The sequence below is a fragment of the Python bivittatus genome, unplaced genomic scaffold, assembly GCF_059951505.1.
Source record: "Python bivittatus isolate LINGU-HERP-01145 unplaced genomic scaffold, Pbiv_v1 ctg000850_np1212, whole genome shotgun sequence".
NCBI lineage: Eukaryota > Metazoa > Chordata > Lepidosauria > Squamata > Pythonidae > Python > Python bivittatus.
Window position 1 is genome coordinate 3,320,730 of NW_028277112.1, and position 19,180 is coordinate 3,339,909.

Genomic DNA, 19,180 nt, shown 5'->3' on the forward strand with positions numbered 1-19,180 from the left:
AATTGTGAATATAAGTAGCACAACAGTTTTATCAGCAGCTGTGGCTGCAAGTCTGATTCAATTTATTATGCAAATTTGAAAACAAAAACTGCTGTTCTTGTCTACAATATTCTATCATTTCACTATCAGTATTTCTGATATATTAAACCACTTAAAATATCACTGGACTGCTTTTCATAATTTTAGAGTATGCATCTGTTTATACCTTTTCTTCTTTAAATAGAAAATGGAATACATTGCCAAATAAGCGAGAGTTTATTTATTTATTTTAAAGAATCTGTTTGAGAAGTTTCTTCAGGTTGCATAGGGCATCTTTGCAATTTTTCTTCTGAAATTATACCATAATTTATTGCTTCTTTTTTCCCCTCCTTGTTTTAGGCTACCTTCTTGGAAGTGAAGATTATTATTCTCATGAGCGCTGTGTGCCTATTGTGTCTAAGAACGTGACCCAGTGTGCCCTTGATTTCCGAGATGGAGAAAAAATTGCAGATGGATTTAAAGCTATGTATTCTACTAATGTATTTACAGAAAGAGCTCTTGATCTTATAGCAAGTCATCAGACTAAGAAGGTATAAGTATTTTTTTTTCTTTCTTAAAAAATTATGTGAAATATAATTGATGCTTTTTAAAAATCAAATACAGGAACAAATATTGGCTTACTATCATAACAATTATCATTTTTAGTCCCTTAGCAATTAATAGATGCAATCATGTGATTGCACTCATCCAACAGGACTTTCTCTTGCTCTCTGTTGCCTTCAGCATGCCCTCTAAATCTGTGTTTAGAGAGTTAAGAAATTCCCCAGAGCATGGGGCCGGGGAGGGCTGCAGAGAGAGAGTGAATTGCTCTCTTCCAGATTCTGCAGGCAAAATGGGTTTCATCAGCAGGAATGCACCCAGTGGATTCCACTCTTCTCAATTGTATACAGGTAGTCCTTGGGTTACGATGGCAAGTGGGATAAGTACTGCCATTGCTAAGCAATGCAATTGTAAAGTGTGATGTCACATGACTGCATCACTTAGCAACGACAGTAGTCCCAGTTGCTGTTGTAACCCTAAGATGGGCAAGTTGTTAAGTGGGAAGAGGGGGAGTCCCAGGTAAGGAGCGGGTGGGTACTCTGGGGGAGGCCCAATGCAAGCTGTGCGTGAGTTGGGGGAGGTGGGTGCTGTAGGCTGTGGGAGTGCAGGGAGGCCATGGGATGGAAGGTGCAGAGCTTTGCAAGTGGAGGAAGGCTGTGGAGGGGAGAGTACAGCACTGTGCTGCATGCGCACAGGAAGGCCATGGGGTGGAGGGCACAATGCAGTGTGAGCTCAGGAGGACCAGGGGGTAGTGGAGGGCTGTGAGGGTTCTTTGCTTTCCAAGGACTGGACACACCACAGCGTAGCAAATCTGTACAAAATGCTTTATTGCAGCACACACCTTCCCCAACAACAGGCTATTCCTCTCCACCCATTTTGGACTTGCAAGGAGATGTTGCCTTGTAAATATGTCTTTAATACTCAGTCCCTTAATATTTAGTCCATTCAAAAGTCTCAAAATCTATAAAGTAGCATACAACCTTTGTCTTTTTCCAAACGTTCTTGCACTAGTTGAGATGAGGTGCTGCCTCAGTATGGTTGTTCCTTTTCCACTTGCTGCTAAGCTCCCAGCAAAGCTCCAAGCTCCAGGCAGGACTTCCACCAGGATACGTTGCTCCCTGTCACTTGTGGTCCTAGCAGTTGAATGATAGTCCTCTTCCCTGCTTGTAATAGCTGCCAGTCTTCAGACGTCCCCTCTGCTCCCCTGTCTATGTACTGTTTGCTTATCACCTTTCCTCCTACACACGCACCTCCTACTCTGTCAGCTTTTGCTTTTGTAATCTAAGAGCCTGGGTGGGGTGAGGCTGCCTCTGGACATCAGCACTTGAAAATGCCAGGGTGTGCTGGCTTGGATGCTTGTGAGTAAAGTGTGAGTTAATGAATGAATGTATGAGGAAAATGGGGTGAGAAATGTTTCTGCCTAGATGCAGATACTTTTCCAAACTTTGCTCCCTCACAAGAGTGTAGTGCAGCAGAAGCGCAGGAAGACCCAGGGAGAGGGCACGGTGTAGCATGAGCGCAGGAAAGCCGGGGGGGCGGCTTACCAGAGTGATTTGCAACCTTCCCTGCCAGGTTGCAAATGGCGATCACATGAGTGCAGCTCCATGCGACGTAAACATCAGCCAAGCACCCAGCGCCTGAATTGCAATCACATGACTGCAGAAGTGCTGCTATGGCCGGAACTTCAAGGATTGGTCGTATGTCCATTTTTTCACCACGACCATAACTTTGAACCGGTCGCTGAATGAATGGACGTAAGCCGTGGGCTACCGGTATAGATAAGTAACTTATTTAAACGTGCATTATTTCCAAAAGGAATAATAGACTGGGTTCTTCCATTGCACTAAGAGCTGTTAGCAACCATTTCAGGCACGGAGTGCCATTATACAGTTTTATATGATGGTGCAGGTGCCAGTAAATAAATAATTTAAAATGGCTAAAAATGTTAGGTGTTTGGGGGATTCACTCCCAAATTCATGAGAGTTTAGATAGGAACATTAAAATCTCATGCAGTTTGGCAATCTTGCATGATTGTGGATAGTTTAAAGAATAAATATGATTTTTATTATTTAAGGGTTCTGGATGCTATCTGGAGACATCACAGGTGACATGGCATTTTTTGACTCCATGTTGCTGATTCCTGTGCTAAAGCATGGTTTATTTAATTATGGTTCATAGCTGAGCCATAGTTAACTAGGTTCACATATCATACTAAGCTACATACCATGGTTTACAAAGAGCACACTAAACTCTAGTGACCTAATGTGAAGTGGGATCCAGATCATAGTGAAAGGAACAAATGGGGTCATATATTTAGTTACATACCCACAGGCTCCTGTTTCTCTCCTGTCCATTATCACGTTTACCATATTTTATATAACTATAATGGGGTTTTATATCATTTTGAATCCTGGATAATCAGGATTTCTAAGTTGTAGGTGGAGCCTTCATGAAGATTCCCTTTGCAAAAACTAAAATGAAGGGCAGAAGTCATGTTGGAAATTATGGGCACATGGTCCAATGGTCTCTTTCATCTATTCACACCTTATTATAAATGTTGGTTGCTGCCTTTGGCTCCTTAATGATGAATATTGGTTTCTCCATGAATACCATGAATATTAGTTTCGCCAGCAAACGTGTTCCTCTAACTCAGCTGCCATTGTTCTATATTCTAAATATAGGGTTTTTTAAAATACATGCATACATACATACATACATAGTTTTAAAAATATATAAAATATAGAATTTTTTAAACTAAACAAAAATTGTGTTCAGAGATTATGCTCATTATCAGAACTTCACAAAAATGGAAATGGAAGCTATTTTCTCAAGTATTTCTTACCCTAGACAACTGGAAACATAAGGAAGGCAGTAGACATAGAAGAAAACATCATCTGTTCTTCTGATGGTTTCATTTAATGCTGTGGTATCTTTCCTTTTTTTTTTTGGTCATGTGTGTATTATAGCCATTTTTTCTTTACTTTGCCCTGCAATCTGTCCATGAGCCTCTTCAAGTGCCTGAAAAATACATAGAACCATATTGTTTTATCAAAGATGAAAAGAGACGGAAATATGCCGGAATGGTTTCCATAATGGATGAAGCTGTGGGAAATATCACTTCAGCCTTGAAGAGATATGGCCTTTGGGATAATACCATTCTCATCTTTTCTACAGGTAAGAATGAATAATTAAATATATAGGTACACACTGGCAGTTTTCTCTTACCTTTAAGTTACTCTGGCCTGTTTTGCTCTTTCTGCTTTCTAGATTAATCTAGAAGGTTTTTAACATTAACTTTGGACTTGGTGTAAATGCAGCTTAAGAGGTAGTTCAGTCTGTGTTTTCTCGCTCTCTGGACAGATTACTGATATGTTGCCAGTACACATACATGTTGGGTTAAGTCGTAAAGTGAAAAAAGAATTTTTGCATGTTTACAGTTACACTAGGATTTCTTTTTTTAACCATGACTTAGCCAATATTCATATGTTCTTCTGGTACAGAATGCAGAGGCCACATTGCTGTGAAAATAGCTACTGCAGAGTAATGACTGCACTGGTTACCAGTAGGCTTCCGGGCCCAATTTGGAGTACTGGTCATTACCTGTAAAACCCTGTGTGGCCTGGCACTGGATTACATCAGAGGCTACCCTACTCATTATGATTCTGACCATCCTATATAAACGTCCAGAGAAGGCCTGCTTAAGGTCCAAACCTCACATGAGATAAAACGGGCATGGACCACAAGGAAGGTCACCTTCGTGGTAGTTCCCCCATTGTGGAACATGTTGCCCCACAGAGGAACCTTTGGCCCCTTCACTTCTGGGGTTTCAGAAGACATTACAAACTTTATTTTTTCAACAGGCTTTCAGCTCCTACCAAGAAATATCCAGTGACTTTTTCATATTATTTATGGGGGGAGGGGGGGGCGGTGTTTATTTAATGTGAGTTGGGAAGGAGTACTTTTAGATGTTGTTTGTTATTGATAGTTTTGCTGTACATCACCTGACGTTGACATGATCAGGTGGTATAGAAATAATCTAAATAAATAAGGAAGTTAATTAAATCTATAGGAAATGTGGCACCATAAGTATTATCTATTTATTTATATTTCAAATTTGGACACTGCCCATCTCACGAGGAAGTGACTCTGGGTGGTTTACAATAAAAATAACAAATAAATATTAATTAAAATGCAATAAAAATAGTATAAAAATACAATAAAACCAAACACATACATAATAATATCTTCCAAGGTGCTGGTGATCGAAAAGATATTAATATATGGGAGCATCTTCAAGGTGCTAGCCATCCCCAGGATTGGTTGCCCCTTTTCTCGCCCCATGCAAGTTGGCAGACCCAGGTCTTGACTGCTTTCTGGAAGATCAAGAGAGCAGAGGCCTGCCTCACCTCTGGGGCAAGGGTATTCCATAGGGTAGGGGCCACCGCATAGAAAGCTCTCCTTCTGGCCCCCACCAGTCAACATTCTTTCGTTGACGGGGTCCGCAGCATACCCTCTCTTCTTGACCAGTGGGATAGGTCGATATAATGGGGGTGAGATGGTCCCTCAAGTAACTTAGTCCCATGCCATGTAGGGCTTTAAAGGTGATAACCAACACCTCGAATTAGACCTGGAGGCAAACTGGGACCCAATGCAGCTTGTGCACAAAGGTGTGACATGCCATCTTTGGGGCACCCAAAATTGCCCGCACGGCTGCATTTTGAACCAGCTGTAGCTTCCGGATACTCTTCAAGGGTAGCCCCATGTAGAGTGCATTGCAATAGTCTATATGGGAGATGACTAGAGCATGAGTGACTGACTGGAGGGCCTCCTGATCCAGGAAATGGCACAACACATAGTTGAACAAAGGCCCTCCTGCCCATGACTGCCACCTGCTCTTTGAGCAGGGGTTATGAGTCCAGGAGGACCCCCAGATTACACAACAGGTCTGTCTGGGGTAGTGCCACCTCATCCAGAACCAAAGATGGTAAACTTCTGGATACAGAGGAGCCCCCAACCCACAGCCACTCTGTCTTACCAGGGTTTAGCTGAAGCCTGTTGTTCCCCATCCAGACCCCCACAGCCTCCAGGCACCATGAAAGGGTAGTCACAGCATTACTCAGATTACCTGGGATGGAGATGTATAACAAGTAGATAATTGAAGTATGATATCAAGGACAAAATTCTGAATCAATTTTTTCTTGGTTTGCTTTGCTGTAGCCCTGATATAATAAGGCAATTTGCAACATTTAATGTACTTACATGGATAAATATGATTGTCACTAATCCTACTTGTAGCTGAAATTGCTTTTTAGTCTGGCAATTTACTGGGCTTCCTTTCATGCATTCCATTTTTCCTTACAAAAGTTAGGAAACATGTTTCACCTTTCCCCAAACACCTGGACGTGATGCAATATATGCAAACAATTGATGCAGTTGTGCAACATACAAATTGCAACACTTGTTTGTTCACGGCATATGGATGTATTGCGAGCTTGTTCACTAGCATGCCTTCTTAATGTGTGTACTTATAGTAAACTAAAATATGGCTGACTAAATATTGTTTATAGGGCATGTGCTAGTTTTGCCCAACCTTGCTGTATACAGGGGTTGTAAAAGTATATATGGAAATATCATCCTGGCATATTCTTCACAAAACTGACATTGTGAGGTAGTTTCTTAAATACAGTATAATATTGCAATCTAGTTTTTATTACTATGTGGATGAACAGTTCATTTTATGTAACGTTTTCTCAATTTTGCCATGCAGTTTCTCAAAAATTGTCTTCCTCTATGAAATGAGCTTCTGTTTTTCTCCCATATTTAAGCATCTTTGAGAAATTGCTTTTTTAATTTCTCTTAGTGGCATTTTTGAGGTTAATTAATTATTGAAAGTAATGGAAAATGTTATTGCTGGGTTATAGTTTTCTGTTGATGTCACTCTATGCTTCTTGAAGCAGGAGAAATCAGGGAACATCAAAGGCCAACCTACCTATTACGATTCTGGAGAGATGATTATACAAGAAAAAAACAGGACATATAAAACCACACACAGGGCCTCTAAGACATGCAAGAGCATCACTCATGAGCATTTCACCAGAATTCTCCTTTCTTTCATAAAAGTTTCAAAAGCAAGTTCTCTTGCATCAGAGTGAGTGAGACATAGTTACAAAAATCCAGACTTTACCTTGCAGTAAACCCAATAAAATTGAGTTAGACATACTTCTGAGACACATATACTCCACCTTTCAAGCAGAGAGAATAGTAAAGAAGGAAGAAATGTCTGATCTAAATATATGTTAAGAACATTCCAGTTCATGAGCTGACTTAGGTGGTTTTAAAAGTGCTTCTCAAATAGGCAAAAGGAGTCCAGGTACACTTTAAAATGCATTAACAGCATCTTCAGGTAAAGTATTAATAAAATTCGTCAGGATTCTACCAGAAGGTTATATATTCATTAATAATTTTTTGTACAGTTTTTAAGATGTTTTTGGGGTATCCCTGGTGTTTTTAAGAATCCGTCTTTTTAAGGAAAAATAAGTTTTTAAATTTAGCATCATACTTACCCTCATAGAATACCCTTAGTATTAACAGGAAAATTTTCACAGTCCAAACAGGAGATAATTGAACAAATCTTTACATAGATTTGTACCTTTTTCTTAGGAAGCTGCCTTACACTGAGTTAGATAATGTATTTCAATATTGTCAACTCAGCAGCTCTCCTGAGTTCTGGATAGGAGATATCAAAGATTGAACCTAGGGCTTTTTGCATACAGAAAATGGATTCTGCTATTGAAGTAAGACCAATTTCTGTTTTAGTGCTCATCCTTAACCGAAGGAATGGAAACCCATAAATAAGGTAGCCATTTGACAGGCACTATATCTTTAGCAACCTTGTGAAATGTAGAAATTCAGCACAATCTGTGTTCCAAGTATAAACATAAAACTATGGAGAAGGCTATGCCTACTATATCTGATAATTTCCAGAAGAGGGTGCTATAAGATATGAGATTTATTTATTTCCACAGTCAAAAATTCATTTCATTTCATTTCATTTCATTTCATTTTTTCTTTGTTTTGAAAAGTAACTGTTATAGCTCGTCAGAAAAACAATGAAGTGAAATAAATCTGAGTATGTTCTCTTCCATCAACAGTTAGTACAATTTAGTAAATATCCAGTTCTTCTTTGGTGTGCTGCTATAGTCTGGGTAAGGCTTTCTGGTGCAGGGGTGAAAAATGTATTGCCATCAAGATGCTGCCAAACTGTAGCTTTCAGTGTCCTTCACCATAGCCGTATTAGTTGGAGGTGCTGTGAGTTGTAATTCAACAACATCTGGAGGAGCGTAAGTTCCCCATCCTTGTTTCAGTAGTGACAGTTCGAGAGAGTAAGTTGTCTAGTTGAAATCATGAATCCAGTTGTATGATTACTACACCTTTGAATTAGGACTGAAAGATCCAGGGTTCAAATTTTCATGGTAACTCTCTCAACTTAATCTACCTTGCAGCACTGTTACGAGAATAAAATGGCAAAAGAACACATCCTCTCTCCTGAGCTGCTTGAAGTGGAGACACACTGAGCATTACATTTATTTTTGCCCTTTGTTTGCATGTGACTTAACACTTATCATTCAGATATTTAAAATATAATACATACATAATATATACATATATATAAAATAAACATAATATATACATATGTAATACATGCTATCACATAATTTCCATAATCTTCTGTAGCAAGCCAGTGTAAGAAACTGGAATGATGGTAGCATGTTTGAAGAACTGCTGTTAGGAATGAATTTCCTTCTTTCCAATACAGTGTTTTTCAAACTTGGCAACTGTAAGATGTGTGGACTTCAACTCCCAGAATTCCCCAGCCAGAAAATAGAGGGAAAGAGAATCATGAGAATTGGCAGTTAAAAAAAAAACCCAGTTGGTCTGCCTGATGGCAAAAAAGTAGTTCCTCCTTAACACACTATTTGTGTGCCTGTCTCAATTTTAGGTATATTACTACAAGTTACAAGTGCAGTTATTTACTAAGTATTTGCTTTGTATGTTGTCCTCAATTTTCCATTCTTGCGAACTGCTTTCTTGTTCCAATCCATAAGCCTTGTTTTTTCAGCTACAAACAAAAGAGTTCCTTTTTTGTTAGTCTGGGATCCAATTATTTCACAGGTCCCTTTCCTCCTTCCCTCCCAAGATGCTTTATCTCTTTGTTGACTGTATTTGACGGCCAGCACTATTGTACACAGAGAGCAATTCTAGGAGCAAACATGGATCTTGGGTATAATTATTAATACTGGAGTCCCCCTAAGTTACAGGACAGTGGTGACAATAATCAAAGTTAGCATTATCACCTTGCTAGTTCAAATAGGCAACTTACAGTCACTTCATTGGTGAGATTTGCTGGATCTGTAGTTCCTGCTTCCCCCAGTGTGATATTTGAGGTCAGAAAGCTTATTACTGGCTTTGTAATAAAGTTTAAAGAGAGCAAGAATGTGAAAAAAGGTGTTTCTGATCGCTTCTCAGTCTTGTTCCTCCCAGCAGTAGAGAACATCCCTCCCCTATAGGCCTATTGTAATCTTTGGGCCTCTTGAAAATTTGTAGTCCCACCTGTTTGGAGATGGATCTGAAAATAGAGGAATTTCAACAAAGTGATTAATTTTTCAAAGAAGATTAACACTTTTGCTTTTGTTGTGTGTCCATGAACTCAGGATTGGATTGGATATAATTTAAATGCTTAAAATACTGAAATGTGCAATGGTGTAGTCATGCATTGGCAGCATATTAACATTTTTCTGAAAACTGCTGAGAGTCAGGTAGATACTCTACAGGTATATCACAAGTAAGCTTTAAAATGAAAGTTTTAAAATACATAATGTATGGGTGATTTTGGAGTTCAGTCTGAGGAGCAGAATTCTTCAATATATAGAAGTTGCTTGTATAGGTTTCTGATGGATTTTTTTAAAATGTTCAGTAGGATGAGTGGGAAGGAGCTAATCTTGCTTGGAGAAGAATATACAGAAATTATTCTTTATGGACAGCATTGAAACACACAACACACAAAGACCGAAAGGGAGAGAAGAGGGAGGTGCTTAATCCTTGAGGTACAAAAGTTCAAGCATCCAGTTCAGTGGGAATGCCCAAGGTTAGAAATTAAGTGGCTCAGTCAAGCTCTGAATTAAAGCTTTCATAGAGGCTGCATAACTAGTAAATATACTACTAATCTTTCCTTTTTATGAGTTCTGGAAGGATTCACTCCCACAGTTTAAAAAATCATAATTAAATCGAAATGGCAGGCCTCCATTGCTGTTTTTGGCAGTCAGTTCTAAATGCTCCAAGCTGATGTGAACAGAAGAACAACTTGAATTGTTGGTAGACTTGCCCCTTGCTTAAACTCAGTCCATAGCCTCATGTCTTTTAAATAAGTACATGTTTCAGACATTCCACATTGGTACCACCCAGTATAATTGTTGACATATTAGTGTCCCTTTTATTGTTCCTAATATATATAGCCAAACTCCAGGCTCAGCAGATGGACTCAGTTCCTGTTTTCATACAGTTACAATGTGCTTCTTGCTGTTGATTTCTTAGCTCATAATCTCTTACTAAGGAACTAAATTATGCTAATATGAAATAGCTTAAAAAAAAACAGATAATCCTCCTAAAGCAGTACTGTCAATTCCCCAAGATTTTCCCCTTACTTTTGATCCAAGGAGAGGCATCAGAGTGTTCTCCAAAGGATTTAGGCTCCAACTGCTCTCAGGTCCAGCCACTGTGGCCAATGGTAGGAAACTGGGAGATGTAGTCAAAAAATATTAGTAGGATCCCATGTTACCAACCCAAATTATGAGACTCAACGCTCTTGTTTTCCAAATGATGATTTGATTTGAATTTGCCCATTTTCTGGTTGAGGCTCGAACAGAACTCATCCATTCATATCCATCACAAGATGTCCCCTGGAATATAGAGAGGAAACAGACTAAGGAAAATGTGTACATAGGAAATTGGCTGGGATCACACATTCCACTAAGCTAAAATGTGGTTTGTTATCTTTGGCTTAGCATGTTGCACAGTTCCAGCCATTATAACTTGTAAACCATGATTTATGCTTAACATGTTGCGCAAATCCAACCAGTTGTGTTTATTCAACAAACCATAGTTAAACTAAGCACATTTATTTTGACATGCAAATGCAGTTAAGGAGTCACACCATTGGCCTGTCTAACTCAGTATTGTCTACAGGGCAGGGATGTTTCACATCATAAATGTAGAGGTTGAAAATGGAAGTTTGGACCATTTGCATGCAAAATATACGCTCTGCCATTCAGCATCAACCCTAATGTCAGCCAGTGTCATTATGGCACAAGTACAGGGAGAGAATTATGAGATGGAAGCTGCTAATAATATTTTCTGGGTCTGCATAATATATTAACTGCTGTATATAGTAATCAGATGGGTTACTTATACTTTACACTAACATGTTGAGGGGAAGTTTATGGTTCAGTGTGTTGCATGAACGCAGCCTTAGAGCCTTTTCCAAGGGCAGAAAGTTTGTGATAGGGTTCACACTATTGCATTTGCTTTGATTTTGGCTTAATGTTTTATGTTTCATGTGAATCCAACTATTGTGGTTTATAAACTGTAGATTGTGGCTTAGTATGCTGTGAAAACATGTCAATTGTGGTTTATTCAGCAAATTGATTGAAACAAACCATGGCTGAGCACAGTGTGCAAAGCTACACTATATAACATCCCAATCTATCATAAGATGCAAAAGATTGTGGGTTGCATAAAACAACAGAAAATATAGGAAGTCTGAACCATTTGCTGGCTTTCAAGGATTGCTTAGTAATAACGCCTCCAGTACCCTGACTTGACAGTCGAAGTTCAACATCAAAAAGAATTATTTTGCATTGGCAGATGGCATTTGAGATTCCTTCATCAACATGCATGAAAATGTCTTGACAATGAGACATATGGGTAGCAAAATACTCATTGGAAGAGGCACTCTGAGGTTTGGAAGCAGGATTTAATATTTCAGCTCCCCTGAATATAGCAGGGGATGTAGGCTAGCAGTAATGGAATCCAATTTAACTGTCTGTCTATGAAGAACTTGAGGTTGGAGGAACCATCTGAGAAGTTGGTGGACTTCACTGTGCATAAATCTAAAAAAGGTTGGGGAGGCTGGATAAATTTTATTCCAAGGGGACATTAACTTAATAACCATCTACTGTCAGTCCCTCTTCACTTGCATTATTTCCCTTAAAATATATTTCTCTTTTCAGCAAAACAACAGCAGTACAAAGTAGCAAGAGCACTTGGGAAGATTTTTGGAAAGGATTTTGCTCTTTTCCTCTGAGTGGCTAATAAAGTCCAAAAGCAAGGATGAGGAAGGGTATTTTTCTAACCCTCCCTTTCTTAGTTCAGAAAAATGATCTGAAAGGAGAGAGTGCTTAGATCAATGTTGAGTTAAAAATGGGAAATCACTTATCTCAAAAGAAAAAGGTGAATTCCTTGCCAATAAATATTAAGACAAATATGATCACTAATATAGTATCTTAATACAAACTTTGCTAGAGTTAAATGAAGAATACAGTGTACAGTTCTGAATGCCCCATGAGACAGTTTTGCTAATAAATATTAAATGTAGCATATTCTTTAAGAAGTGCTTATTTTCACTGTGCTCCTTTTTCTGGGATTTCTAATTCTTTAAGAAATTATGTTGTTTTCCCCATATAATAAGCAACCTCACCTTTAGGTGTTCATAATTTTTTAGATATTGTAAGTGGTGTGGAAGACGACAGTGAAATGTTGAGGCTTGCTACAAACCTGCAGAGATTTTAAACCTGCAAATGATTTTCTAGTTAATTAATAGCTTGCCTTTTCCTTGACATGTAACAAGCCAATCTGTCATCACTATTCAAACTTTGATTGTGTCACTATTTGATTAATCAGGCCTCAGGGTTTATGTCAGATTTCACCATTGTGTGCTTCACTGCATTTAATGCTACAAACTGCTTATGATAAATAAGCCAAATATTCATTCCGTCTCTCATATAGCAACCCCCTTGGCATGCGCTAATAAAGATAATGCTGTTTATGCTTATAAACTAGGGTAGCACTGATGGAGACATTCTACTTAATTCTAGATGGCATTAGAGCATCTTTTTCCAACTTTGTGCCTAACATTTTGGATTTTGACTTGCATTGGCAATAGAGCCAAAGTCCTGCAACATGAGCCTATTTTGAAACATGACCAGCCTTTGAAAAAAGAATGTTGGTAGGAAGATGGTGGTGGTGGTGGTGGTGGTGGGGATCCATAATATCCCCACCCCAAAAGGCAGGATAAAAATGTTATTACTTTTGTAAGAACCCAGAATATCAGTGGCCAGATAAGATAACCTGACATCAGTATTATCACAATTTGTCAGAAGGCTAAGATATTGAAGTTCTGCGGATACATGGAGCTTTTCTACTACCAAAGCCACCTTAAAAATATGTTTTGAATAGGCCACAGATTTGAGATTATAATTATTAGATTATAATTATTATCTGAAATAAATTAACTAGGATGCATGTAATGCCCAGCAATTATTTGGATCCAGCATAAAAAGATGGCATAAGCTCTTTTTCAGGCAAATATATGTGGTAGCAAAACATGAAAAATATCTGACAAAATAAATAAAAAGACAGGCTTTGCTCTGTGGATATTTTTCTTTTCGTTTTGTTCTTACTCATCTGTCCCACACAGCTCTCTAAACTTTCAAAGATTTGACAAGCTAGAAAGATTATTCCCAAACCCCTTCTAAATACTTTACTAATTCACTTAATAAATGTATAGTATTAAATCCAATCCAGCTTTGATTTGAAATTCAGAAAGATAATTTCCCACAATTTTTGCATATTCTTGGGCTGTGCAAGTTTGATCCTCTCAAAGCCCTAAGCCATTTTTTCTTTCTAAAATAGCTGCCAACAGTTAATATATTCTAAGAGTTGGCCAAATAAAGAAGGAGCATGATCTTCAAAGCAACTTAAATATAAACAGCTCAGTATTTACTTTTCCATGGTAGGCCAGACAATGTAGATGTCTACCTGCCTATTGTGGTATGCTCTTACAAATACCAAGCAGATCAGGTTGCAGAATCTGTATTTGCTTTAGAGGCAAATGCATAAACACTAAGCAAAGGTTTTCATCCATTATTGACTGCATTTATATATCACTTTCCTATCACAACATCTGATATCTTACAGTGACTTGCCATCTAAGATACAAAATGCACATTCAGCTTGTTCATTCTTTTGTATGATGTTTAGATAGTTTGTAGAGGGAATTCTGGAAAAAGTGAGATACCAAGCTGCATTTGGTCTCAAACAGGGAAAGTTGCTGTCTCAATCTTTCAAAACATTTCCCTTATTAATGAGATAGTTCACTCAGAGACAAAAAATGCCATTCTGCAAATTGTTCACTAGTATTCAAGAGGCATCACAATGATTTAAGATCACGGTTTATATTACTAGAGATTTCCTTCATAGATAATCTACTGAACCAAAATGTTTCACTTTGAATAGAATTTTCATTTCTACAGATGCTTTCCAGGTGCCTGGGCTTCCTAGAGTTCTCAATAACAGCTGTGTCTCCTGGAGAGTTGTATTTTCTTTTATTTGCGATGAGAGTAGTTCCTACTTGCTAATGGCTCATCCCTGTATAATTTTGAATATAACATCTGAATATTAGGTAGGAAAAATTATACTATAACTTATATGGTTTACAAATGGTCATTTAGGTGATTTCTGAAACTCTGGAAGTCTTGCATATTCTAATGATTTTAACATTTAGCCATGACATTTCAACCATAACCATCTTATCTTTATGTATTGTCAAAATGGGTCAGTTTCAGATAACACGTTTTGGATAAATAAGGAAAAAACTCAAGGGTACAAACCTTTAGTTCTTTGGATAAGATGATAATATGTAAACAAAACATTTTGGAGAGTACTACAAATGTCCTCTTTCTCACAGAATGTTCTAGTCAGTTTTGTTTGTCTGGATACTGCTAGTTTTGCTTAATAGGTTGAATAAATTGCAAGAAAATGTTATAACTAAGTTACAAATTTGTGTGGCTTTAGGAAAAAATTATGTGTATTTTCTCTCTTGTGCTTAATTGGAAATTAAAATGCTTAGCACTTTAATGAAGGTTTGAAAGCACAAAGTTCCATGTATCATGTGGTCATTAAGTTTCATTCCCTGATTTATTTCAATGGGATATAATTCATGTCAATGTACCCCTGCTGAAATAATTACATGGGCTCTTCCTCTTTTGGGAGACCAATTTAAAGTCCTTTTATGAAGACCGTGTATAATTTATTTTCAAGGACCACATTCCTGCAGGAATAATCTGTTGGGAACTGCAGTGCATGCCAACGATAGATGGGATTGAATCAAGCAGGCCTACTCTCTTGTTGGCATTCACTCTTGTTTATATTGCTTTCCGTTCTTTTTCTGCATACACATTTTCCTTGCTTTTCTTCCTCATATTGTAGGTTGTCAGCAAAGAGACAGTTCGCTCTTTACAGAGGTCTGACTTAAAAACAGCCTTTAAAATCAAGCTGAGGATGACATTAAATTAAGCCGAGGACTACCATTGCCCCAAACATCTGTGTTTTCACATCAATATATCCAGGGACTTTTTAAGTTCATTTGACCCCCTCTCCTAACTGCATCTAATTGTTTCTATCCCTTGCTTTTTGTCCATTTAGGTTCCTAGCCCAGAAAATGAGTAATAAGGGAAATGCAAAATATGGGCATTACTATAACATTATAATTATTAGTCTTTCTGTCATGAGTGAACAACATAGATCTATCTGATCATTTCAAATATTATATTTTGTGTGGATTGTGTCCCCATAAAAAATGGGCATGAAGCTATCTAAGAAAAAACGTTTTTCCCTAATGTGCATTAAGATCATTGACAGAGGAATTAAAAAATAGTTTTAGTGAATCTCATAAGTTTCCTACTCAGGGATCTGTCCTGATCCTATTTTGTCTGTACCGCTTCCTTCCCATTCTGCTGCTTCTTTATTTTCCATAACCCCTCTCTCTTAAAACCTCTTTATCTCCTTCCTTAAGTCTCTCATTATTTTCCTCTGTACCTTCCTATATTATGTCTGGGACTTGAATAATAATGTGGGAAACAGATGTCTGAACTCAGTAGGATGGAAATAGCCTTACTATGAGCAGCCATTTCCAGGCCTAAATGCATCAGATGTTTGGGGACACAGTTTTGGCTATATTGGCTGGGAATTCTGGGTGATGTACTCACAGTACATCTGGAGACCATCAGATTAGAGAAAGTTCTTGTATGGCTCTTTATCCTATGGCTTCTAAGTCAGGAAACAGTCAGCTAAAAGTATGCTTAAGAGGGTACTTAAAAATATTTATGTTATGAAGATGGGGTGGGAGGAAGAGAATATAATTTCCATGGGTACCGATACATTTTTGTATGATGCTAAGTTACTCTGAAAGTCCTCCTGACATGGTCCCTTAGTGCCTTTGTGCTATATTCTGCAGTGGCTGCTAGAAAAAAATGTTAGGAAAAAGAATTCTAGAGACAAAGTGTCTTAGCTTCTTTATTGTAAAGCTCTGAACCAATTGGGGAATTCTTGAAAATCAGAAACAGCCAAAGTACTTGTTACATTAAGCATTTTTTAAAAAAGCAAAATTGGGTCAGCTTTACTTTGAACAAAAAGTAGGCATGTAAAACCCTAGTCCAGATGAAAAGAAATATTTGAGAATATTTGAAGATTGGCCTTGGAGTATATGTTTCAAGTGGGATGAGAAACTTCTAAAGAGTCAGTGAGGGCTCTGCTCTGCTAAATCTACTTCAGATAGCATGTGAATATTAAGTATTTGGAATTCAGTTCTTTATGAAATCAGACTCATGATAATTTGTCAGTCTATACCTTATATCGGTCTGTTATATGACATCTGTAGAATTTGCTGTTAGTTTCTTCCTGAATATGTGGAAATAGCTATCCATCTCTTAAGGGCAGTGCAGATGTCCATAAACTATAATGGAAAAGTAAAATAAATTCAAAAATTCAAAAAATAGGTGGACAGATTATTCTTTGATTGAGAAGTCATTTTTGTAATGTTTAAAAGTACTAAGTGCTGATCAGCATTAGATGTTACTTGAAGTCATGTAAAGAATAAATATTCTCAGTATTTAGGTGTGAATTATTTATTTCAGAATAATTCTTAGGTCTGTTGTAGAACATTTAAATGCAAAGATTTGATTTTTTTTTGGTCTGGTGTTCCCTTATTGCTTCTTTAATAGTTAAAAATACATGTCACTCTGGGGAGAGCACTGATTTGCAAAACAGATGTACATACTGTATGTCTGACTGCCTGAACCCAGTTATAGTTCACAGTAAATAAAGCCAGTTTATTGGCTTTTGGCCTGTGTTTTGCAGATACGGCACTTTAATTGCAGCTGCTCTTTATTTGTGAATGGGGGAGGGAGGGAGAGGAAGGGGAAAAAGAAGCCACGTGCAGCTGGAATATCCCTGACACTGAATTATGTCCGTGACACTCAGGCCGCCAATGCTGAAACGTTTAATCCTTTGTTGGTGTTCCTGGGCTGGCTCCGGAGGTTAGATGCTGGCCAGTTTTCATTGGCTGCAGGAAATGTTGTTGGAATGGCTGACAGCTGTCTGCCAGCCTGTCTGCAGAGCCTTCCTGTCCAAGCTGCTGTTCAGCTTCACAGAGCCATTGTTCACCCCCTGCGCCTCCTCCCCCCTTCGCTCCCCACCCCCCTTAAAGCCTTTCCCAGTTATATCCTGATCCCGCTCGAATTAGCTCCAGATTGCTCTGTTTATTTTGAGTCGGGTAAGCGACAATGGGCAGCCCCTGCCTGCCACCTCAAGTAAATTGGGGAGAGGGGAGGTAGCCATTCCCAAGCCCCAAAAGTACAATCATAGAGATGGTCCCTTCTCCGTCTCTCTTCTCCCCCACCCACCCCCCAAGCCTTACCAGACCGAAGTATATTTGGAAGGAAGGAATAGAGAGTGGGGTTCAGCTTTTATTTATTTATTTTAAAGGAAGCTGTTCTCCTGCAGTGCTGCCTTGCTAGGAATCCGGTTCATTTCCTGAAGGGCCTGTTTGGCTGCAATTGGAAAAGACCCTTCGGCTGCACATCCTCATGTGAACAGGTAGCTTTTCTCACAGGAAATCAAGCTGGTGGCCATGACTGCACACCTTTTTTTTATATGTATTGCGCATATGATGCACATAAAAAGGGACAGGGCTTCAGATATGCAGTTGTGGCCACCAGCTTGACTTTTTAACTCACCCACCACCCAGATATCCCTACTTTCTCACGTGTAAAATGAAAGCAGCAATAGTGACATTGATCCACAAACAGGAAAGGCATAGTAGTCAGAATTGTTATAGGAAAAGAGATTCTAGATTTTCCTCAGCCTTAACAAAAATCTTATCTCTCCAGCAGACTTTTTACTTGTGACTGTAAAAGATTTTTTTTCTCATGTTGCTAGGAGTGTAAGATAGTGAGGTTTGTTTGTTTGAAGTTCCTACCCAACATCTGCAAGAGTGGCCTCATTTCCTCCTTGGCCCTTTTGAAGACATTATAAATATACATCTCAATTAGATCCTTAACTAAAAAAAAAAAAAATCAGATGAGTAGATCCTGCTCTAAAAGAACATAGTGTTTCAAAAGGCTTTGGGGAATGCCCAAACAGTGTATTCAAAATAAACTTCCTGTAGTGGCTAAACACATACACACACACTTTAATCACAATTTTGCAGCATTTGAGTATTCATTCAGTAGATACAAGGTTTTGGCAACAGATATAAGACTTTGGCTCCATTCCTAAATAAACATGTGATAGTGAATTCCATTGAAATCAGTGGACCTTCTTTACAGAACTCTGATTGGCATATACTTCTACACTCAGAAAAGAGTTATATACAGTCAGGTCCAGAAATATTGGGACATCGACACAATTCTAACATCTTTGGCTCTATACACCACCACAATGGATTTGGAATGAAACAAACACAATGTGCTTTAACTGCAGACTGTCAGCTTTAATTGGAGGGTATGTACATCCAACTCAGGTGAACGGTGCAGGAATTACAACAGTTTGCATATGTGCCTCCCACTTGTTAAGGGACCAAAAGTAATGGGACAGAATAATAATCATAAATCAAACTTTCCCTTTTTAATACTTGGTTGCAAATCCGTTGCAGTCAATCACAGCCTGAAGCCTGGAACGCATAGACATCACCAGACGCTGGGTTTTGTCCCTGGTGATGCTCTGCCAGGCCGCTACTGCAACTGTCTTCAGTTCCTGCTTGTTCTTGGGGCATTTTCCCTTCAGTTTTGTCTTCAGCAAGTGAAATGCATGCTCAATGGGATTCAGGTCAGGTGATTGACTTGGCCATTGCATAACATTCCACTTCTGTCCCTTCAAAAACTCTTTGGTTGCTTTTGCAGTATGCTTTAGGTCATTGTCCATCTGTACTGTGAAGCGCCGTCCAATGAGTTCTGCAGCATTTGGCTGAATGTGAGCAGATAATATTGCC

At 38.5% G+C, this 19,180-nt stretch overlaps 1 protein-coding gene across 2 annotated transcripts in view; it reads left to right on the top strand.

The window, feature by feature from the left end:
• The window catches only part of ARSB (arylsulfatase B), a 75,362-nt gene that overhangs the window by 8,007 nt on the left and 48,175 nt on the right, over positions 1-19,180 (top strand). For both annotated transcript variants that reach the window (XM_088130080.1, XM_088130081.1), the window contains exons 3-4: positions 379-569; positions 3,546-3,753. In XM_088130080.1, coding sequence (XP_087986206.1) covers positions 379-569; positions 3,546-3,753 — 399 coding nt within the window. The remainder of the gene's footprint in view (positions 1-378; positions 570-3,545; positions 3,754-19,180) is intronic.